Source organism: Thermobia domestica, chromosome 12 (assembly GCF_964235325.1).
Source record: "Thermobia domestica chromosome 12, izTheDome1.hap1.1, whole genome shotgun sequence".
Classification (NCBI taxonomy): domain Eukaryota; kingdom Metazoa; phylum Arthropoda; class Insecta; order Zygentoma; family Lepismatidae; genus Thermobia; species Thermobia domestica.
Window position 1 is genome coordinate 6954901 of NC_137465.1, and position 24912 is coordinate 6979812.

At 34.2% G+C, this 24912-nt stretch overlaps 1 protein-coding gene across 5 annotated transcripts in view; it reads right to left on the reverse strand.

Annotated features, from left to right (window-relative positions):
• unc-13 (protein unc13 homolog) overlaps nt 1-24912 on the reverse strand; it is a 529021-nt gene that overhangs the window by 11638 nt on the left and 492471 nt on the right. For 3 of the 5 annotated variants that reach the window (XM_081733414.1, XM_081733413.1, XM_081733415.1), the window contains exons 25-28: nt 22978-23100; nt 12553-12654; nt 5723-5885; nt 3918-4044 (exon numbers count right to left, since the gene is read on the reverse strand). In XM_081733414.1, coding sequence (XP_081589540.1) covers nt 3918-4044; nt 5723-5885; nt 12553-12654; nt 22978-23100 — 515 coding nt within the window. The remainder of the gene's footprint in view (nt 1-3917; nt 4045-5722; nt 5886-12552; nt 12655-22977; nt 23101-24912) is intronic. The other 2 variants (XM_081733417.1, XM_081733416.1) reach the window with 1 other exon arrangement.

A 24912-nucleotide genomic window follows, 5' to 3' on the forward strand; every position in this document is an offset into this window, starting at 1 on the left:
ACATATATTTTAGGTGTTCATATTAGTCTTTAGATTTAAGCCTATCCATATAAATATGTCTCTATATATGTCTCTCACGAAACTGTAGCACAGAATGTATTCTATATTGCTCTAATTAAATACAATTAAAAAAAAGTGGTAGAGCGTTCACCTCTGGTGCTTGGGGTCCTGGGTTCGATCCCATCCCCAGCCAAGTGAACTTTATGGTAGAAAAACACCGTGTGTGTGGGTTTTCTCGGGGTTCTCCCATTTTCTTCATTCCACCATTTCATTCATTACTCATCATCACCGTCTCCTTTAGCCTAACCTGCATAACCGTGGGACGTATTATTATTATTATTATTATTATTATTATTATTATTATACGTTGATATGAAATGATATTTTATTTAAATTTGTATTAATTTTGCAGAATGTGATATTTGTTTAATTTGTGTAATTATTGCAAAGTGAATCATACAGCGTTATTTAAAAACGTGCTATGGATATTACTTTACAATGTAAACAAATCTTTATATGGTGCATTCAGTGCACAAGGGAATCAATTCTACTTTTGGTTATTTTGGGCGGATTTCATCTATTCAGATCTCTGTCTGAAGCTTCTTTTAGAGCTTAGAAAGATCCGTGTTCAGATATTGTAAGTAACTCTGGTAATAAAACACCGTCTTAACTTTTCCATACACTTAAGTGTACTGTACAAAGTTTATGTCACCTTTTTCTCGTAACTTTGGTAATTGGACTTGATTTCCTTACTCTGATCGCCACATATTTAATCCTTTAAATCCCTTTCTGAAGTTCCTTTGAGAGCTTAGAAAGATCCGTGTTCAGATATCGTAAGTAACAATTATAAAACACAATCTTAACTTTCCATACACTTAAGTGTACTGCACAAAGTTTATGTCACTTTTTTCTCGTAACTTTGGCAATTGGACTTGATTTCCTTACTCTGATCGCCCCATATTTAATCTTTTAAGTCCCTGTCTGAAGCTCCTTTGAGAGCTTAGAAAGATCCGTGTTCAGATATTGTAAGTTACTCTTATAAAACACAGTCTTAACTCTCCATACACTTAAGTATACTGTACAAAGTTTATGTCACTTTTTTCTCGTAACTTTGGCAATTGGACTTGATTTCCTTACTCTGATCGCCACATATTTAATCTTTTAAGTCCCTGTCTGAAGCTCCTTTCAGAGCTTAAAAAGATTCATGTTCAGATATTGTAAATAACTCTGGTAATAAAACACAGTCTTAACTTTTCCTACATTTAAGTATACTGTACAAAGTTTATGTCAGTTTTTTCTCGTAACTTTGGCAATTGGACTTGCTTTCCTTACTCTGTACGCCCCATATTTAATCTTTTAAGTCCCTGTTTGAAGCTCCTTTCAGAGCTTAGAAAGATTCATGTTCAGATATTGTAAATAACTCTGGTAATAAAACACAGTCTTAACTTTTCCTACATTTAAGTATACTGTACAAAGTTTATGTCAGTTTTTTCTCGTAACTTTGGCAATTGGACTTGCTTTCCTTACTCTGTACGCCCCATATTTAATCTTTTAAGTCCCTGTTTGAAGCTCCTTTCAGAGCTTAGAAAGATCCGTGTTCAGATATTGTAAGTAACTCTTACAATTAAAACACAATATTAATTTTTCCATGCACTTAAACGTATCATACAAATTTTATGTTACTCTGATTGTTCGATATTAAGAAAAAAAAAAAAAGTTCCTCTGCGACGCAAAGAATGAAACGTTTCTAGATCAAAACTACTGTTGTACTTTTACTACAAAATGTTAATTTTTAGAAAACAATTGATTTAACAAGTGTGCACTTCAGAACTAAGTATTCGCTAAAGTTAATAAATACAGGGTGTTACAAAAATTTCTCACAATATTTTGGAAATAGATTCCTCACATCAAAATACGAAAAAAAAGTTAACATTAACCTGTGGTCGGAAGTGCATAGCCTCGTAGTTATAGGGTAAAAACGAACTTTAAAGGTCTATAGATCAACTACTAGAGGATCGATCGCAGTCGGGTCAAGATTTCACTTAGGAAATGGTATCTGAACTATCCAAATATCCATCTTTCAGAACCCGCGGTACTTGCACAATTATTTTTAGAGATACTGTTTGGGAGTACTTGATCACTCTCCACCGACCTCTCTAAACAGTGGTGTGTAGTACAGGAGCATTCCTAAACATTGATATTTGGATAGTTCACATACTAGTTCCTCAGTGATGTGTTTCGACTCGACTACAATAGGTCCCATAATAGTGACGCTATGAACTTTTAAAGTTTATTTGTTTCACGTTTCCGGCAGCCTATAACTCCGAAGGTATCCACTTTTGAGCAGAGATTCATGTTAACTTTTTTTTTCTCATTTTGATGTGAGGAGTCGGTTCCTAAATATTGACACACACTTTTGTAACACCGTATATTTAGTAGTATCCAGTGGCGTATTTAGGGGATGGCTATCGGGATCAAGTCCTTTCCCCGAAATGAATTTGTTATATGCAAAACTTCATTAAAATTTGTTGGCACCCAAAAGAAGTGCTTATTTTCGTGTTGTGCATAGCCCCCTCCGAAAACAAAATCCTAAAGAGGACATTGGTAGTATCTAACGTTTATTGCAAGAAATAACTGTTTTATCACATGTATTATCTTTCACCAGAACAAAATAAAGCATGGTTTCATTGAGAACCATCAAAATTGCCATCCTGTTCAGTAATATTTAATGTAATACGTTAAGAAAATTGGATCATCTCATCATACCAAAATCAACGACCATTTTCATAAAGGATCAATAACGTTAGAATGTTGTTGAAGAAAATTGACTGTTTCATCAACGTTAACTATTACTGATTGTAACACGATAACTCATTTAGTTTAATGAATATTTAAGCCTTAAGGAATATTGTTGAAACCTGCTCTAGTACGAAAGAAAATATAATTCAAAATATGTTTCTTTAATATTGAGTAATTGATAATGTATTATATATGTGTGCGTGTCATTAGAATTTATTAACTAACTGTTTTATTTTATACATATTTGCAGATTTTATCATTTTTTACATATCTTTAAAGAGTTATTAAATTAAATAAATTACTCGGTTGTGATCAGTAAAAACTGATAATATGAGGAGTGATCAGAAAGTAAGGTTACAAACCCCTAGAGTGAAACGTGTATATATTATTTCCTACAACTAATACAGCCAACAGATAGAACATACATTAGGTTATTTTTCGACATAGTCTGCATATCGGTTGAGGCACTTGGTGCATCGTGGGGTGAGTTTGAAGATTCATTCCTGGTAAAACTCCTGTCTTTGCGTGTTCAGTCACGTTGTCATGAGGCACTACAAAAAATCGTGCTGAATGTGACAAACGCTTCCGAATGACATTCCTAAATTTGCCATCAGATGTCGTAACGTGATCCTCCTGTTGTCCTGAATCAGTTCCTCCACGCAAGCTGTTCAAATCTGATGATGCAGTAATGTGTCGGCCACTAACGCTCCTCGTTGCTGACGCTTTCTCTGCCAGCCGTAAACTTTCGACACCATTCTGCAACATGTTGACGAGGCATTACAGTCTCTTCGTAAACCTTTGTCAGCTGTCGGTAAATTTCAGCCGCGGTTACATGTTTCGCCCACAAAAATCGAACAACTGAGCGGACTTCTTCGCGAGACCATTTTTCCAAACAAGTCGCTATTTGTGTTTACCTACGACTAGCGGTGTAGGTGGCAGGTGCTTGAAAGTCTGCACAATTGCCAACTCCATGTATTAAAATTACCACATACTCTTCAACTCCTCTATAACTTCAAAAATATCGGCCATGTAACCTTAGTTTCTGATCCTCCCTTGGGTATAATCGGTAAAATTATTTTCTGGTATATGAATTGTGATTTAGTACTGTTCTCTCTTACCTGTTCTACAATGTCTTTGAGTTGCATCACAGCAACTCCAACCAATCGGTCATCTCGAGCAAAACAGTAATCTTTGACACAAATATGAAGCTCGAAATAGTCCAGTTGTTCTTCGTTACCAATGATACTGAAAAGTTGAAAGTGCACTATGTTAAAATTCTATATTTTATAAGCAATCTTCACTTAATCCTATTTTGAAAGAATAAGTACAAACGTTACTGCTATTATAAGTAAGAAAGCCCAACTTAGATGTACAACCACCTCCAAAAATTTAAGCATAGTGAAATAGATAAATAAATAAATTGTGTAATATAATTGAATCAGTAGTTTTAATAAGGTCATGAGTCAGAAAATTTAGATTTTGCTTTTGAAAAGGTCATGAGTCAGAAAATTTAGGTTTTGCTTTAGTCCAACGTTTTATTTATTTATTTTGGAACACCAATTGCTCACAAGTTGTTCGTTTCGTACAATGACAAGAAAACCACTTTTTTCAAATACAGGCCGATCATTTCATGTCTATCCGGATTTTTCAAAAACATAAGTTTTTTAAAAAAATTCTCATGACTACTTTTCTAACTCATGACCTTTTCAAAACAACTGATTCAATTAGCATGTGATAGAACAAAATTCCAAAGATCAATCGATAGATTTCAGCGATGTAAACAAAAGGTATAGGTGAACCTCAACGGTATAGGTATAGGTATAGAATGGTATAGGTATGGGTATAGGTATGAAATCAACAAAAACTAGTTTCATTTGTAAAGCTAAAAGTTGATGCTGTACGATGAAACAGCACAGGTTATTAAGTTGTTCACAACTTAATGATGATGGGTCTTTCAGTTACAGTAAAAACAATACAACACTCTACTTTAAACAATAGTAATAGTGACGTTCTGATGAGTACAAAACAAGTTTGAAAGTTTAAATATAATTTGCCTGGTTTGAACAATTATCGAGAATTTAAGATTACCTCATAGGCCTATTATGCCTAATGGATAATCCGGTATTAGACAGACAGTTCTAAGATCAATCATGTGATACCAACAACATGTAAACTACTACTACTACTACTACTACTACTACTGTTACTACTACTACTACTACTACTGTTACTACTACTACTACTACTACTACTACTACTACTACTACTACTACTACTACTACTACTACTACTACTGTTACTACTATCACTACTACTACTACTACTACTACTGTTACTACTATCACTATTACTACTACTGTTACTACTATCACTACTACTATCACTACTACTACTACTATTACTACCATCACTACTACTACTGCTACCATCATTAGTACTACTACTACTACCATCACTAGTACTATTACTACCACTACTATTATTATTATTATCATCATCACTACTACTACTACTTCTACTATTACCATCACTATTACTACTACTACTATTACTATTACTACTACCATCATTACTATTACTACTAGTACTATTACTATCACTACTATTTCTAGCACCACCACTGCTACTACTACTACTACTACTACTACTACTACTACTACTACTACTACTACTACTACTACTACTACTACTACTACTACTAATAATAATAATAATAATAATATCAGGGGTTGAAAAATATTGCTTGCAAGTACTAGCCAGCCAAAAAATCTTCTAACCAGACCTTTTTGCAGTCACAGTGTCTTTACTCGCCAAATGTGAAAAAGTAGTCGCCACTGGCGAGCAGGCGAGTGAATTTTTCTAGGCCTGATTATTATTATTCAAAGAGCTACACTAAAATTATTTTTTGTACTTGATTACTTACAAGTGGAACGTCTCATTGTATTTGGGTGACCAATTGTTAGACTTGGATTTGGTGGCGTGTTTCCTTTTCTTGTCTGACAAATGAGGACCAATAAGATTAACTTCAACGAATGGTCGAAACATTCCAGTTGTGGTTGGCCATTTGAGATCGTTAGCTGCGACCACTGAAACAAGATAAACAATATTATTATTATTATTTATTTCTCTCCTAAAGAAAATTCTTCTACAAATAATATACTGTACTTACAATGATTGTTTGGTTTTATAGTTGAAAGAATATCAACAATTATGGATTCATTCATGGAGTGTAAGGTCTGTTTTCAGCACAGAGGCAAGATAAAGCGAGACCTACTAGTTAACGTTGATTACGAACCACCGGTGTTTTCACTGAGAGAAGCACTCTACCGAGATCGAACGTACAAACCACCTGACAACGAGGATTTAGTGCAGATGAATATAAGTATTAATATACAGAATATTTTAGAATACACACAGAACTGTAACGTTAATTATATTGGATGGTCATATGCCAGAGTAGTCTATCTACTTTTTTCACCAATTTTGAGTTAATGAATGCTTGTTACATTTAAAAAAATGCTCTTTTTCTTATGCCAGAATGAACCAGTGGCCCTTTTATTTTAAAATTAATGCTGATATTGCCTGGCTCATCCTGGCATAAGAAAAAGCGCATTTTTTTTAATGTAAGAAGCATTCATTAACTCAAAATTGGTGAAAAAGGTAAATAAATTACTCTGGCATATGACCATCCATATATCTTCTGTTATGTTACATTCCCTGATTCCAAATGTATATATTAAATATTTATACAATTCACGAGATTATCATGAATCACATAACATAGTTATTCATTTTTGAATATATATATAGAATAGAATAGAATATTTTATTGTCATTGAGCTTTACAAGCAATAGACAACGTCCGAATGAAATATACATAGCTATAGATACAGATATATATATATAAAATAATCATTACATACAGACAATCAGTTATTGGTTAATATTATTATGAACAACCTAATAATATTTGAAATAAAGTGATACTGCAAACTAGGACACAATGTCTTGACATTCAATAAACTCTTGAATCGAGTAAAATGGATTCGTTATTAACCAGTCATATAACTTTTTCTTAAAAACCTTAAATGGCAGCTGTTGTATGGAGGATGTTAGTTTATTAAATAGCTTTGGTCCTATAACTAAATAACTATTTTTGATCTTCGATAATCTAGTGAAGGGTATATCAATTTTCTTACACAATCTAGTATTATATGTATGTACTTCATCTCTGAGTGTCATATTTGCCAGGTTTTGCTTAGTGTAAAGTAGCACTTGATAAATATATACATTAACTACTGTCATTATCTTAAGCCTGATAAATAGTGGTTTGCAGTGTTCTTTATCATGTGTTCCAACAATAATCCTGATGGCTTTCTTTTGCAAAACTAGAACATCATATGCTTGACTACTGTTACCCCAAAGCAAAATCCCATATCCAATTATGCTGTGAAAAAATGCAAAATATGAATTCCTCAGATACTCATAAGGAACTGTATCTTTCAATTTTCTTAACAGAAAGAGCACTCGGAAGAGCTTTGTACATACATATTTGACATGTTGTACCCATGTTAGTTGGCTGTCTATACGTATACCAAGAAATTTAACCTCAGATACATCATAGTTTCCTCTATCATTGCAGTGATTGAGACTAAAGGTTACTTTTTTTGTTTTATCTTGATTTAGCACAAAACCATTTCTTTTAAACCAGGTCGCTGCCTCTCTTAATGCAGCTTGAGCTTCTATATACACTTCTTCAAAGCTTGTATTTATGTTAAGTAGCGTAGTGTCATCCGCGTATAGAATTGATGTGGTATTAGTATTTAGGGGCAAATCATTTATCATTATTAAGAATAGTACCGGACCCAGAACAGAACCCTGCGGTACCCCATATTTCACTTCTAAGATGTTTGAATGCATGTTGTTAACACTGACTATCTGTTTACGTTCCTTTAAATAGGATTTTACAAAGTTTAAACTGCTACTGTGGAATCCGTAATACGCTAACTTATCACATAGAATTTTATGATCTACACAATCAAATGCTTTACTTAAATCGCAGAATGTAACTAGAGCAAAACCTTTATTTTCAAAAACTTCATATATTTTTTTCGTTGGTGATTCTACTGCATCAATTGTGGATTTCCCAGATCTGAATCCAAATTCAGCTTCTAGAATTATGTTTTGCTCAGTCATATATTTATATAGCTGATCTTTAACAATAGTTTCCATAATTTTAGACAAACCACCACTTTTAACATATATCGTGTTTATCACATTAAAATATTATACATTCAGTCTTTACTAGATGGCTCTTCGTTCTATCTATCTATCTTTCTTAGTTACCGTAACAACGACATCAAACAGATAAACAAGTTGTCATAGCAACAAAATTAATAAATATCTCAACTTATACAAACATTTAAATTATTTTTTTTATATGTTTTTCTTCTTCTTCTTCTTAATTGCTTGTGCCTTTAAAATATCATTTCTGCCCGTAAATATAAACAATACTTAGAAAGTACACACAAAATATACATTATCGTTCTAGGACTTCCTTGTAATCTAACAGCTAACCTATTCTCGATGCAAACTCTGCTGCCACGAAAAAAATGGAAAACAACTTCGATGGCAAACTATTGTCTACCATAAGCTCATCTGCGCTGGTATCCAATTGGGAATATGTTGTGAGGTAAGTAGGAAGTGTTTGGGTTTTAGGAATATATTGGGCCTGGTATGAATTATCCGGAAACAGACTGTGAAAACAGTTCTATTTTGTTGATATGCTTGGTATACGAAGAATGTATGCCATCTCATATTTTGAAAATTTTGTATTGTGTTGTTGTAGATGGATATTTCAAGAAGTATTGTTTGTAAATAATCTTAGTGATGGGAAGATTCTTATGTGGAGTAAAAATGAAGAATTTTAATACATCTAGCCCATTTACGTTTATGCATAGTGTAGCGTCCGGTGTAAAGTAATTAGCACCAAGAACGATATTAGAATTTCGCATATGGATTTAAGTACTGAAATTAATTAATCATAATAAGCAACTATAAGGGGCAAGGTGTCTCAGTGGTAGAGCGCTTACCTCTAGTTCGATCCTCGCCCAATTAAGTTTGTGGTGGACAACATCGTGCTCGTGGGTTTTCTCGCGGTACTCCCATTTCCTCCCACTTTCTCATTCCACCAATTCTTCCATCATCATTCACTTGCTTTAGTCGTTGTCTCTCTTAGCCTAAAGAGCATAATTGTGGGGCATTAAATTCATTAAGATTTTATTTCATTTCATTTTTATAAGCAACCATTTCTAATTTCATCAAAATGTTTAGATCTTTGCACGAATAGGAAAGTTGTGCATGGTAGTCTCATATTCATTTGAACATGCTGGTTAATATGTCTTCGATATGAGACACTGATTCCTTATATCCTGAACTCACGATAATCTGGGCCCGAAGATAACGGATTTCTTCCGAGTTACGAAATGTCCATCATACAGATGTGAAATGATGCGGCTAAGGAATGAAAAGTGACATTTTATCTGTGGTAAGAATATATGCTTTAATATGAGGACATTCAGTGCATAACGTAGAAGCTTGGGAAGAAAAGATTCAAAGAACATTATACTAATCTCTAGTATTGACTTAATCTGCGAAAAAAAAATACAATAACATGAGCGCTTAAAGAAAGAAGAAAAGAAAAACGTTCAAGAATTAGACCTATACAAATCGGCAAATATCATTAAACTGAACAGAAAGAAATGTGTAATTATGAAAAATAAAATCTTTGAGTTTTACATCTCACCGTTATGCCGGTTAGGCTAAAGGAAATGGTGATGATAAGAAATAAATTAAATGGTGGAATGAATAAAGTGAGAGGAAACGGGAGAACCCCGACAAAACCCACGAACACAGTGTTTGTCCACCACAAAACCAACTTGGCGCGAATTGGGATCGAACCAGGGACCCCACGCACTAGAAGTGAACCCCTTATATTATTATAAAAGTAGTATGCATTTTTCGAGATCCAGAAAAAGCTCCTTTTTAATTAATTATTTTGGTACACTTATTAAGGTGAAAGTATACTCCACTTGTACCGCTGACAAGATTACAATGTTAACAAGACTATCATTACCAGTTAAACCTTAAATTTCTGTTCAACTATAATATCGTCCAAATATAGGACACACATTAGTCGATAGATGATGACATCGAGCTGAATAAAATGAGATATTTGAGGATAAATTCTGATGCGTAGTTTTCGAAAAAAGCTAATTTTTATGCCATTACAAATGTAGAAGTACAAGGGGAGAAAATAGAACAGGGGACTAGTTTTCGAAATAAGGGTAGAATTATTAGTGATGACATGAAGTATGAACGTGAAATAAAAGCAAGGATAGGAATGGCGAAAGAAGCCCTTAAGAGGAAGAAAATATTTTGTGGAGCCTTGGACAAAGAGTTGAGAAAAAGATTCATAAAATGTTTCATGTGGAGTATTATACTGTATGGGTCAGAAACATGGACGATACGCAAAAATGACGAAAAACGATTGAAAGGTTTTGAAATGTGAGCGTGGAGAAGAATGGAAAGAATTAACTGGGTCGAGCCGAAAACGAATGAGAAGGTCTTAGAAATTGTGAAGGACAAAAGAGCAATTTTAGATATTATTAAAAAGAGGAAGATATTCTGGTTGGAATATTGACTAATTAGGATCTGTATCATGAGGGATGTGCTAGAAGATATGGCAGAAGGAAAGAGAGGGAGGGGGCGAAGAAGACTACAATTGATGGACGATATCAAAAGAGAAAAATCGTACGTGAAGATGATGAAGTTAGCGAAAGACCATGAAGCATGAAAGCTTCTCAGTTCCGGCAAGTGACCTGCTAATAATGGCAGAATACCTATGATGATAATAATGATATATATATATATATATATATATATATATATATATATATATATATATATATATATATATATACATAAGTAGCAGACTGTATGTATTCTTGTTTTCTTCTAATGGTGACGAACGTGGCACTTGTAATATAAACATATATAAATGAAATACACACTGACAAAACAATAAACATAAGACTAGACTTATGTGACTGTTTCAGTATCTCCATCAGATATAAAAGAGCGCTTCTCACTATATATTTAGAAGAAATGACAAAGAAGGGCTCTGAATCAGAAAGACAGTTTCTTCGGCAAAGCGTAGAAGAGTTAAGCATATACTCTTTGTAAATGATGTGGCACTTATAACAGAATCTGAAACGAAAATTAACAGAATGTTAGAAAATTTAGGAAATAACTGAAAGAATCGGAATAGGAACAAATAAATAAATGAAACAATATACAGTATAACCTGTCTTCAACGGACCCTTTATTAAACGGAAAACTGTCTTAAACGGAAATATTTCACGGTCCCATGAATTTTGGAGAACATAACGTGTAAAACTCCCTTCATTAAGCGGAAACTGTGTTACGCGGACAACGGAAAGAAAAATAAATATTTAACGGAAAATTCTGAGTTCCGGACTACAGCGTTTATAAGATGTTTAGACATTTTGTGAGACATAAACATTACACTGTCTGCGATAAAATGTTCGTTCTTTTGTTAAATATTTCTGGACAGTGTTGACCTTCCCCAACCACTACTCATATTCATCCCCACAAATTGTCCTTAATCCCCGCAACTTAATCAAGAATCATACGGAATGTCGGAAAGAAGAAAACAGATAGAGGAAGAAGAGGAATATGATACCGAGTTCCAAGAAGAGTGTAGAATAAATGTATATCAAGATTCTCTCAGAAGTTTAAAGGAACTGCAAAAATCTGCCTTACGAAAAAATGATTCTGATTCACTTAGTATAATTTCTCAGGTAAAGTGTATGCGGAAAGTCAAGCAGCAATGTACACAGAAAACCCTGCTTGGCTATTAGAAAAATAAAGAAAACGTGTGCATAGCATATTTTGTATTCATTTTATTTTTTTTATTTTGTTTTAAATTTTTTTGTGTACTTATTCGTAGAAGAAAGAAGTACTGTAATCGAACAATATAGTACAGCAATATATTTTCTCAGTATACCCCTTTATAAGCATGTAATTTTTTTTTTAAAGAAACGAAAGGTCTACCTCCACTAAGCGGAAACCTGACTTGAACGGAAATTTTTGCAGGTCCCGCTCGATTCCGCTAAAGACAGGTTTCACTGTATTTAAACAAAAGAAAGCAATAGTACCAAAACATCAACACAGAACTGAAGAAAAGGCTGATGGAAACATGTATGTATGGAGTGTTAAGTAATATAAATGTAAGACAAATTCTGTTGGAAAAGATAAAACGGAGAACAGAAGCCTTGGAAGTGTACTGCTATAGAAAGCTAATTGGATATGGTATTAAATGAAAGAGTATTGAAAATGGCACGAGAAAGAAGGTGAAAAATATTTCGGAAAAAAGATATACGGTGATTGGCTACATAAGAAGACATGAAGGACTCACACTTTTAACTATAAAGAGAACGGTAGAAGGAAAAATACCGAGAGGAAGACTGCGATTAAAATATACTTACCAAGTAATATAAGATGTAAGGAAGAAAAAAACACACAGAAGTGAAAATTTTGGCTCAAAATAGTGAAGAATCAAACCAATTGGAAAATTGGTGACCGGAGAATACAGAAAGAAAAAAGATAGAAATATGATCTCTTCTTTTATAAGAGAAAAATATATCAAATTTCAGGGTACAAGCTACTAACCTTTAACCGTAACCTTATGTTCTCCAGTTCCTGGATGAGTAAACAAGTCCACTTGAATTGATACTTCACCCACGCTGCCTTCTTCCATTCCAGGAACGTCGGCTATCAAAGAAATAATATATGTATTATATCATTTCATAAAAGTAAACACAATAACATTTTAATAACTAATATATTACTTCAGGAATGCACAAAAATGCACAATTTACGAACAAAAATCTACTCCAACTTAACAACAATACAAAAATCAAACAACCAAGAAAGAGAAAATCCTTACCTGGTATCTTTTTTGTATCTATATACAAGCAAAGTATATCAGAATAAAGACAATCTGTGTACCATGCTATCAATATATTATTGACTATAATGAATTGTTTATGTCAAGTAGCATGCACATACTGAAATGCAGTGCACATTTCAATGATGCAAGTTTTAGTATGATGAGTAACAAGTTAAATAATATATGATATACAATTATTAATGCATACAATTATTATTACATATTACCATGCTTTAGATGCAGAATAGGGATATTATGTGAGCTCGGTACTTGTAAGTGTAATCACATATACAGGGGATGCCAAAATTGTATACAGTTTTTAAAATATGTTATCCATATGGAAGTCAGTGACGGTAGCAACGTGTAGTATGATGGATACTTCACAGATGGCGTTGATGTACAGAATGTTGTAGCACTAGACAGATAAAATCATTACGAGATTTGAAGATGAATATAGAAATGAAAGAATGGCGCAAACACGATTGTCGTTTGCGAAATGCTAAAACATTGTACAGTGATATTATAAGATCGAAAATGTTGTAAAAGTACAATGATGTTTGACTACAACTGACCACTGGCGTCCCTGGCATTTAAAATTTGGGGGAGACATCAAAGAAAGTGATTTAAATGGTACTACCTAGACCAACCTGTTTATTAACTACGATTCTATTTGTTACTTTTCTGCTTACCTTCACGGACCCCCTAAAGTATATCAAGAACTCGATTACAATCGTAGGGGCTGCGACGGCTCAGTGGTAGAGCGTTCACCTCTGGCGCTTGGGGTCCCGGGTTCGATCTCAGCTCACGCCAAGTGAACTTTGTGGTGGACAAACACCGTGTGCGTGGATTTCCTTGGGGTTCTCCCGTTTCCTCCCACTTTTTTCATTCCACCATTCCATTCATTACTCATCATCACCGTCTCCTTTAGCCTCACCGGAATAATCGTGGGACGTAAAACTCAAAGATTTCATTTCATTTCATTTTTCAATTACAATCGTTTCACAGCCTGAATATTATATTGCAAATAAATATAATTATTATTATTTATACGATATTCTGTCGTTAGTAAATAAATTAAATTAGAATAAAATATTGAATATTTTGTACTTCAAAATATTGGGGGGACACCTCCCCCTCGTCCCCGCGCCAGAGACTCCCGTGACAATTGAATCACCACAAACAGCTAATAATTCTCGTGTTCGCGGTAAATTAGAATCTGATGATTCAGTATGTGATATGCCCAGTAGCAGTTCGAGGTCTGGACACTCTTGGTCACCAGTTAAAGATTCTTTTATAGTTTTATAACGCAAATGTGATTTGTGTTCATTTTTCGATATTTACATGCCTTTAATATCAATGCATTTTTCTTTTCTTAAGAATGTATACAATCGTAGCACTCCCTATATACGATTAGATCAACTTCAGATAACACACACTTTCTCGAGTTGTATTTACAGGAGGATAGATGAAAATAATATATCAAAGGAAAAGAAGGCCTTTGAGTATTTAAAGTAAAAGGGAAAGAAGAAAGAGCTTATTAGGAATTTTAGTTTTGAATATTCCTTTTATATCATATGTCGGTATCACAATGCAATGTTTAGCAATGGTAGGTTAGTATGCTATTTTTCTTAAAGGCAAAATATATTTTTAATCAACAATCTGAGAAAAAAAGAAACAAAAATCGAAAATATAATTATCTAATTTTATTTCTAAAAAAATTTTAAAAAAATATTTATTCGTAATTATTCAATGTGGTTCGTGTTAAATGATCCTTATCACTATTCGTAAATAAAAGAATTTTAAACCATTCATGGTAAGAAAGAAAACATTAAACTAAATCTTTATAGCCGGACAGGGTTCGTTCCTGTTCAGAGCACAATTTATACAACCGGACAGAGTTGAGTCACTGTTCGGGCGCCATTTTTATAATTGGAAAAGTTCGGCTCAGTGAGTCCCTGTTTAATAAGGACGACATTTTTATAACCTAATTGGTTCGGTTCCTCTGAAATGTCTCAGCTACGGTTCGGTTCATTAGTTGATTTCCACCCAAAGTGAATTCGAACCCAATACAGGGTTGCTCAGTGACAGATATTTACGAAACGTCACTACGGATACTCTGTACAGACATACACATTAAGTGATTTCAAGAGTAGTGATGTTTCAGTATTTGTAACTGAGCAACCCTGTACCGGGTTCGAATCCACTTTGGACGAAAATAAATTAATGAATCGAACCGTACTTGAGACGTTTCAGAATAATCGAATCAATTAGGCTACAAAGATGTCCCCCTTATTAAACAGGACCCACTGAACCGAATTCTTCCGATTGCAAAAATGGCTGTTCAGAACAAGAACTGAACCCTATCCGGTTATATTTTTTGGGCCCATTTTAGTTTGTACCTTATTTACTTATAAATATCGTATATGAAATACTATAGATCATTAGAATATTCCATTAAATATTAAATAAATAGTAACATATTATATCTGAAGTTGAATCGTAATCAACAAATTATCTTTATTTTATTAAATACGTGTAACGGAGAGATGCACCAAAAATGAGATTAACAACATATGCAATTAATATTTAAAAAAATCATATCACTAATATTAATAATAATGTAAGAAAATATTTCAATAACTTAGTACTTTGAAACAAAAGTCTTGGAAATTATTCCACTTGTGTTATCTAACGATGAACAAACTAGACTTTCCGGATTTATTTTTAACATAAAGTAATAGACTTCCTTTGACTGGCAAATTTGTCTGTGAGTTCGGTTTGTTAGAATCAAAGCGTATTGTTTTATTATTGAAATAAACTTCGTGTTTATACGAGGTGCGTTCGGAAAGTAACCTCCGATTGGTCACTGTGCGTGAAGTAGTGGGGGTAACGCTACTATCTTTGCACAGACGTGCGCGATAGATCAGACTACATCCAGCCGTGGTAGAATAAAGGTTGTCTGATCACTAGTTCCACTTTTGTAGCGTCTCAAAATGTGTTCTGCAATAGAAAACTCCACCAAGTGCTCCGTGTATGAACCATGTATGATGGGTGAAGGAATTGTTCGTGAATGGGTTCTTTCATATAAAAGTGGACGAATAAACATTCATGACGGAGAGAGGAGTAGCAAGCCATCAATGGTCACTGATGAACTCGTTCAGAAAATTGATGGGAAAGTTCGTGAAAATCGACGTTTCACAATCTTGGAGCTTTCTGATTAATTTCCACAAATTTTGATAATATTATCATCTCTTCATGCATATGAAGAAGTAGCTTGGATCTCAGCGCTTTGGTGATGATGAGTAGCTGAAAGATGCAGTTACAGGCTGGATCAAGGCACAGGCAGGAGATTTTTTATGTTGATTGAATTTCTAAGATAGTGCAGAGACATAAGTGCTTGAATGTTTATAGAAACTGTGTTGAAAAATAAAGCAAAGAAGTAGTTTTCAGATGTATGTAATAAATTTTTCTTATTTACTTTGATATTTCTTTTTTAACCAATCGGAGGTTATTTTGCAAACGGCCCGCGTACTTAATTATAAAATAAATCAAAAATACATGCAAACATAAAAAACGCATTTTTTAATTGATTAGAAGTAAAGATAATATTGAGATACAGGTAGGTATTCGTTTCTTTTAATATACTTTATACCACTACTTCTTTTGATTAAATAAAGCTACTAATATTTTTACTGTGTTTTAACCTACTCCTTATTATTTCCCACGGGAACCTTGTTTTTATTAGCCTATACAGTATAAACGTAGCACACGTAGCTCAGTAAGCAATCAATTTGCTTCCGTGAATAAATTATTAAAGAAAAAAACATTATCTTCAATGTTGTGGATATTAGTAGCAACTAACACAATAATGAGTATAAAAAGCGAATAGAATATTGTATCGACTAGTACAGTACAAAGTTTATATGTTATTACATTTTTGTAATATTTATTGCCTTCTATTCAATATATGTACACTAACGTCAATTACTCACTTCGCTGAGTTAAAATAAGAAAAAAATATTTGTATGTTCCGTTAGTCAGTTATTTTTTACTATTACTGAAGCGCTCTCTGATAACGAACATTTTCGATAATTTTTATGTATCTTCTCCTCAAGTTGTGGGGCTAAATTTGGATTTAAACGGCTGTCAATGTTCCTTTCAGCGACCACTAAAACAATGGATTCGATACTAAAACCGGTCATTTTCGATCATTTTTAAATTCTTCCCCTTCCTTACCCTTACGTTGCACCGTCAAAATGAAATGATAAAAACCATCTTAGGCCTGAACCTCATCTATGTGGCAAATTTGATCGAGATCGGTCTCGTAGTTCAAGAGTAATTAAGCTTTATACCCCTCCCCTGCGCTCTACCGTCAAAATGAAATGATAAAAACCATCCCAGGCCCGAACCTCATCTATGTGGCAAATTTGATCGAGTTCGGTCTTGTGGTTCAAGAGTAATTAAGCTTTATACCCCTCCCCTGCGCTGTACCGTCAAAATAAAATGATAAAAACCATCCCAGACCCGAACCTCATCCATGTGGCAAATTTGAGCGAGATCGGTCCAGTGGTTCAAGAGTAATTAAGCTTTATACCCCTCCCCTGCGCTGTACCATCAAAATGAAATGATACAAAACATCCCAGGCTTGAACCTCATCTATGTGGCAAATTTGATCGAGTTCGGTCTCGTGGTTCAAGAGTAATTAAACTTTATACCCCTCCCCTGCGCTGTACCGTCAAAATGAAATGATACAAAACATCCAAGGCTTGAACCTAATCTATGTGGCAAATTTGATCGAGTTCGGTCTCGTGGTTCAAGAGTAATTAAGTTTTATACCCCTCCCCTGCGCTGTACCGTCGAAGTGAAATGATAAAAAAACATCCCAGGCTTGAACCTCATCTATGTGGAAAATTTGATCTAGATCAGTCTGATGGTTCGAGAGTTATTAAGTTACAAACACAGTGACTTTCACTTTTATATATATAGATAGATAAATATTGTTGATATAATTTTGTTTAATCGAAGTTTTCATATTGTTGTATGTCATTTACATACTATATCTCCGAATTATTGTTGTAAATTTATTCTCATATCAATATACTATATTTATGTAATGATCAATACGTCAGCTTTTTAACCTTTCAGTCCGTTATTTGTTTTAGATACGTACGCAACTTATTTGTTATTTCTTCATAGTATCTTGCTTAATCTTTGTGAACTAAATTGTCACTTATATTTTTCATGCTTCTTTAAGAAGTCAGACAATTTTTGGTAAATCATTGTACCGTATTTGTAACCTATTAGTCTTATGTTTTTAAGTTGTCACAATAAAGATGTTATTCATTTGTTCTTCTTGCATTCGTAATTATTGATAATCTGACAGTATGTCTTAGAAGCCAGAAAGTTCATTGCAACAGAAACAGAACTTCTCCATTGGATTTTATTCTGCGACAAGTTTGATTGAATTACCCACCTCTTGTAAAATCATAGTTTTTATTACGCTCCCACCTTCTTCTCGGTCCACTTAGAAATCTCTTTCCCCTAGGCTTCCCAACTAGGACTCTATATATGGGCCCTGCACGTGTTACTCATACAGCGACGTGTCTTGCTCATCTCAGATGCCTCGATTTTATTATTATCTATTTGATACTTGGTTACCAATAGCTATTTCTAAGATCTGCGTTATGTACTGTTAGCTTTCTAAGTTCTCCCATTTATTCATCTCCTTTCCGACAAATATATTATGAAAACTTCGTTTCCATAAATCTCACTTTTTGTTCTTTGCCTGTCAGCGACCAATTTTCACATCCGTACAATATGACAAACAGAATTACGCATTTCTATTTTTTTTTCTATTAGTAATAATCTTAGAATAACGTTCTTGTTAAAGCTAACACGTAATGCAGTACCTGAGTGTATATATGGTAATGCGTATGTAGATCTTATATATATATATATATATATATATATATATATATATATATATATATATATCTGACTCGATTCACATTCTGTCTAGCGTACTTTTAATTCACGCGTTATGAACTGAAATCACGGGCCGAAACATATATGAGAAGAGATAACTGGATTTTGAAAAGAACTGGTGTCTTACATATGAGTAGTGACATATTATGCCACCTATGTTTTCGTCTATTGCTAAAACATTAATTAAAAATTATACAGCTGCATTGGAATATGACAAAGAATATGATACGAGGCACGTCCACAAAATAAGTGTCCTAGGGCCCACGCGGGCAGAGAGAATTTGTTATTGCTATGTTGGTCACACTGCCGTGTAGCTTAGTTTCTACCCTTTCCAGCGAGACCAATTATGTGTCAGTACGATCAAAACTGTGGCCACAGTAACGTATCCCATGAAATATGTTGATAAAATCTTCCACCAATTGCGAGATTCGCAGCGTTATCCGTTATCTCGTTGTGAAGGAAAACTCTTCGTCTGAAGTTTTTAACGAGATCAAATCAGTTTATGATGAAGGAATTTTGAATCGTACGGATATGTTTAAGTGATGTCGTGAATTTAAAAACGCTCATGGTGATATGCACGACGAGATCCTTGATTTTGATTCATATGCGCATTCTCCTGGCCTGACGACTTCAGACTATCATCTCTTCATCTCCCTGAAGATGCACATGGTTGGAAAAAAATGTTCAACTGACGAGGAAGTGAAGGTGGAGATGAAGAATTGGGCAAAAGAGGTGGCAGCAAACTTCTTTGAGCAAGGCATAAAAAAACTAATCCCTCGTCTAACAAGGGAAGAGAGGGAGATTATACATCGAAGTGGAAGATGGTTTATACACCAATCGAAAGCACTAATGACACCTATTACGAAACTGTAATAAAAATGTTCCGAATACATATACTGTGCGAGTTATACGAATATACAGGGTGTCCAGAAAGTCCGTTGCCATCCCTAGAAATTGCAAACGGTGAGACAGATGCAAAAACAAGGAAACACGTTTGTCATAATTTCAAAAGTACAACGCATCAAAGTAAAAAGTGTTGTCCCAAGGTCACCCACAGGGTCCCAGGCGGGGTCCAAATCAAAAATTACAAATGGTAAGGGGGAGTCAAGTAGCATATCTTTGGAAAGCTGTTGGAAAGTGAAAGAAGACAAAAAAAAGTCTCAACTCTCTAAAATTACCCTGTGCAAAGTGGCGGTCAGTTAAAATGTACATCCTCATTTCGGTCCTCCAAGCGCATTCGCTTTCCATTTTCCAATCGGCACTTAATGTCACTGTGAGATACTTGCACGTATTTGCTGCTTCTGGTGCAAGAAAATATTTGTTTAGATCATTTTATACTTGATAATCCGGACAACGAGCATAAGTACCACTATAGTACATTATATGTTGACTAGTCAGTTCCATACTTAAAGATGTCAAAGGTTTTTATTTTCTTTTCTTTATTTCTTAATTTCTTTTATTTTATTATATTTTTTTATTTATTTAGACATTACTGGGCCCAAAGAGCAGAATCTCACAGTAGGGGCGTTTTCTTTCTTTGAATTGAGTACAATAATTAAAGTGAAAACATACTAAAACCTGACTATAGACAGAAGAACTTAAAAGCAAGATGTTTGCACAGTTATCGTAGAGGGTCCGAGCTTGTTCCATCTGCTTTTATGTAATAACAGCTTTCAAACGATATGCTACTTGATCCCCCTTGCCATTTGAAAATTTTGAGGAGGACCCCTTCTAGGAGCCTGCGGAGGACCCTGGGACAAATATTTTTACTTTCAATCATTGTACTGTTGAAATGATGACAACGTGTTTTCCTGTCTTGATGTCTATCTTACCGTTTCAGGTTTTTTGGGATAGTCATAGACTTTACAATAACGTTTTTGCAGAACTTTTGACCGGCCGCCTTTTTGCACAGGTTAATTTTAGAGATTCAAGACTCCTTTCGTCTAATTTCAATTCGCAACAGCTTTTCAATTCCTTGTTATGTCCGATATGTTACTTGATCCCCTTACCATTTGTAATTTTTGAGTTGGACCCCGCCTGGGACCCTGTGGGTGGCCCTGGGACAACATTTTTTTGCTTTGATACGTTGTACTTTTAAAATGATCAAACACGTGTTTTCCTGTTTTGGCATCTGTCTCACCGTTTGCGATTTCTAGGGGTGGCAACGGATTTTCTGGACACCCTGTATATTCATATAACTCGCACAGTATATGCATTCGGAACATTTTTATTACAGTTTCGTAATAGGAATCATTCATGCTTTCGATTGGTGTATAAACCATCTTCCATTTCGATATATAATCTCCCTCTCTTCCCTTGTAAGTGCATCGAGAGGTATGGCGACAACATGGAAAAATAGTTCACATATATACTGATGTAAGCATGCAAAAAGTTTTGTTTTAAATAAATTTTTTGAAACGTACAAAAATCTAGTACATTTATTTTCTGAACATGCCTCGTAGAACTTACCTCTGATCATATAAGGATAAACGCTTTTGTACACTAAAATATTATTATATTTCTTCAGAAATTCATTTTATATAATGTACTAACAAACATGTAAATAGTTCAGTAAAGTTCACTGATTAACACTACAGACTATATATATATATATATACACTGTCCGTAATGTTAATCAATCATGTCAGTTTCATTACCTTGGAAGTTTTCTTTTTCTCTACCTATGTTTGAAAATACCCCTATTCAAGTTAAGAAATAAAGGAATACTTCTATTCAAGAGAGTAAAGAAAAAAGTGGTGTCATACAGGGGAAAAAAACTACACTACTCAAAATGAAAGTAAAAAATTGATATAATACATTACGATACTAGAAAGATAGTACAAGTCCACTACAAAGTAAGATAGTACAGCAAATATTACAGTTACTTAGTTTACACCTAGCTAAGTAGTCCGTCCTAAGCAACACATTTTCTATCGTCATGCTATTGTAGCATTAATTTGCGTAAAATTCTTAACCCATTGGCATTTTAATCTTTTCGCCTATATATATATTACAATATTTGATAGATCGTTCGTTTAACTACGAAAGTTTACTGGATATGTGCACCTTCTCTTAAAAGATATATTCGCGAAGTGTCTCCTCGGCATTCGTGTAAAATTGATTCAAATGAAAATACTCCGCGGCCCAATGTGTATTGTACTAATTTTAGTGGCCTATACCGGTAATTTGCATATTTACGGGCCTCCATATATCTGGAATTCAATCGTACACCACTATAACGCACGGACATAAAATTGTTTTAGTTTCTTTAGATGTAACTGGACATGAATGTGAGGATTTGCAAAACAAATTGGATCAAGTACTGCTTCTCTGACATACGTTAACCACCTGAAAAAACGAAAGTTGAATCCAATATGGTGGATTCAAAATGGCGGCCGGGATGGGTAATGTGTGTCAGAGAAGCAGTACTTGATCCAATTTATTTTGTATATGCCCTCATTCATGTCCAGTTACATCTAAAGAAACTCTAAGCAATTTTGTGTCCGAGCGTTGTAGTAGTGTATGATTGAATTCCAAATATATGAAGATCCATAAATATATAAATTACCGGTATGGTCCGCTAAAATTAGTACAATATATATTAGGCTGTGGAGAACTTTGCATTTAAATCAACTTTAGACGAATCCCGAAGGGACACTTCGCGAATGTACTTTGTTAGTAAAACATTTAAACTAAAGATAAATATTTTAAATCGTCTGGAAAATGATGATACATTTACTGCCTTCGTATGATTGACAGGTAACACTGCATGCCAATGGATTAATTTATTACCACGATAAATGTAAGGTAATATTCGTATTCTGAGCGTGCTATATGTACAGATTACGAGGCGATATGTTATATAGATAAATAATATGTGTACGTGAAGTGCATGGCAATAGAGAAGTTTCAAACAAGTTCAAAAATGCTTTGATAAATGCCTTTTTGCTGTACTTTGCTGCTAAAATTTGTTATTACATGCTCTGCAAGTACGATAAGTATACTATTGTGTTATAACTAGCAAAATATATTGTGATGAGCAAAATTTCACAAGTGAGTGGCATTTACTACAATATGCCATGAAAAATGTAGTAGTGATTGTGTCAAGTAACTATTAGAAAATATGAGCCTCAGCTGTGGGGTAAAACTATTTTGTTTACCTGGCCGGGGCTCTTTCGGTTTCTTGGCTTTAAGGGGCTCCTCAAGCCCTTCCAATGTAGGTTCTTCCTCACGATCCGTTGAAACTGACCTCTGTCTAAGGGTCTTTTTGTTGTTAAGTGGAACTTTAGGGGATTAACGAGGAGGAAAAATTACAAAAAATATATTTCGTTACCTATATATCATAATTATTTTTCTTTCTTTTTAAGTTTTCAATCTACACTTAGATACAATTTATCATTATTAATATATTTAAGCTTAGAAGCAAATGTTAGGGAGTAATATAACTTTATTTCCTACCATTCGTGTACAGAACCGGATCTATCATGTGTATATCTGCAAAACTGCACAGTACAGGGAGAGACTGCACGGGCAAGCGTTACAACTTGGTTTTATCCAGGTATTTGATGAAATTCTGTTTATATTTCAACTTCATGATTGCTGTTTCTTCAGAGTTAAAAAAGGTATAAATTGATTTTGTAAAGTTAAGAAGTTTAACTAATGGGAATTTCTGTGTCGAAAAAACAAAAATACAATAAACTTCTTTTATTTGTTCGTTCTGTGTGATATTGCTGAAAATATACGAAATGCACTGTTGTGAGGTAATGCCTTATGGGACAATGTACTTCGCATGTCTTCAGCAATTATCTATTATGACAAAGAACTAAGACAAAAACTATTGTATTTTCTAATTTTTAAACAGGAGATCCTCAGTAGTTAAAATTTCTTACCATTACAATACCTCATTTTTATTCTTTCTTTTAGCTCTGAAGATGAAACAGCAATTGCATGTCCGAAAAATCAGCAGAATTGCAAGAAAGAACGGGATAAAAACAAGTAATTCCAATAATATTAAATAATTCAAGTTATAGAAAAATGTAAGCAAAAGTCTAATACTCACCACAGAAAACAAACACTTCTCTCGGAAGTACTTTTGGAGAACATTATCTGGATTTACAGCCTAGACACAATTCCAAAAGGATTTAAAACATGGGAAGAAATGTAGATGGGTAAAATTGGTTAAAAAGCATTTAAAATATGCGAAGCGTAATTCTTCTTGTCGGACATAAACAGATATTAATTGTAACTCACTTGTCACTGTTCACTGTTGTTAACTGTTTTTTATTACCTTCCAGACGGAGAAAATGAGTAGTAAAAAGACTGCTCCAAATCGCATTTATGTTTCCCTATGAGTGTAGGTATGAGTTTTCCTTTATCGTAATTGAGTGTAGGTTTCTCTTTATTAATGTAATAACTAACTAACTAACTCTATGGTCTATGGAACCCGGAAGTTCAATGCCGCGTTCTCAAAAGCTCTCCACTGACTTCTATCCTTAGCAAACTGCATCCAGTTTCTACTTTGTATTCCAATCTCTGCGAGATTGTCCTCCCATCTGCGCCTAGGTCTTCCTAATGGTCGTTTGCCGATTGGTCTTCCAGTCAAGACTTTGAAAGCGTTTCTACTTTCTTCCATTCTAGCTACATGACCTGCCCACCTAAGCCTCCTAGACTTGACGACCCTAACAATGTTGGGTAAACCATATAAATTATGTAGTGCCTCGTTATTAAGTTTCCGCCATTCCCCATTCCCGTTCCTTTTGGGTCCGAATATTCGTCTCAGGATCTTGTTCTCAAATACTTTCAGTCTATGTTCTTCCCTCAGAGTAAGTGACCATGTTTCGCAACCATACAAAACAACAGGTTATTAATGTAATAGGCTTCTTTAATTTTTCGTTCAGGTATTGTTTTTGCTTTCTTTACCAAACATGAGTTAGCTATGTTATGGTTATTGTCTTTGAGATGTGATACCAATTAGGATACCTGTTTTAATCTACGAGATTTCGATGTGCGAATGTACTATTCTGACACAAATATTCCTTTTTGTTTGACTATTCCTTTTCGCTAATTTGCTAGGGATCAGTAAAAATGCCTTAAAA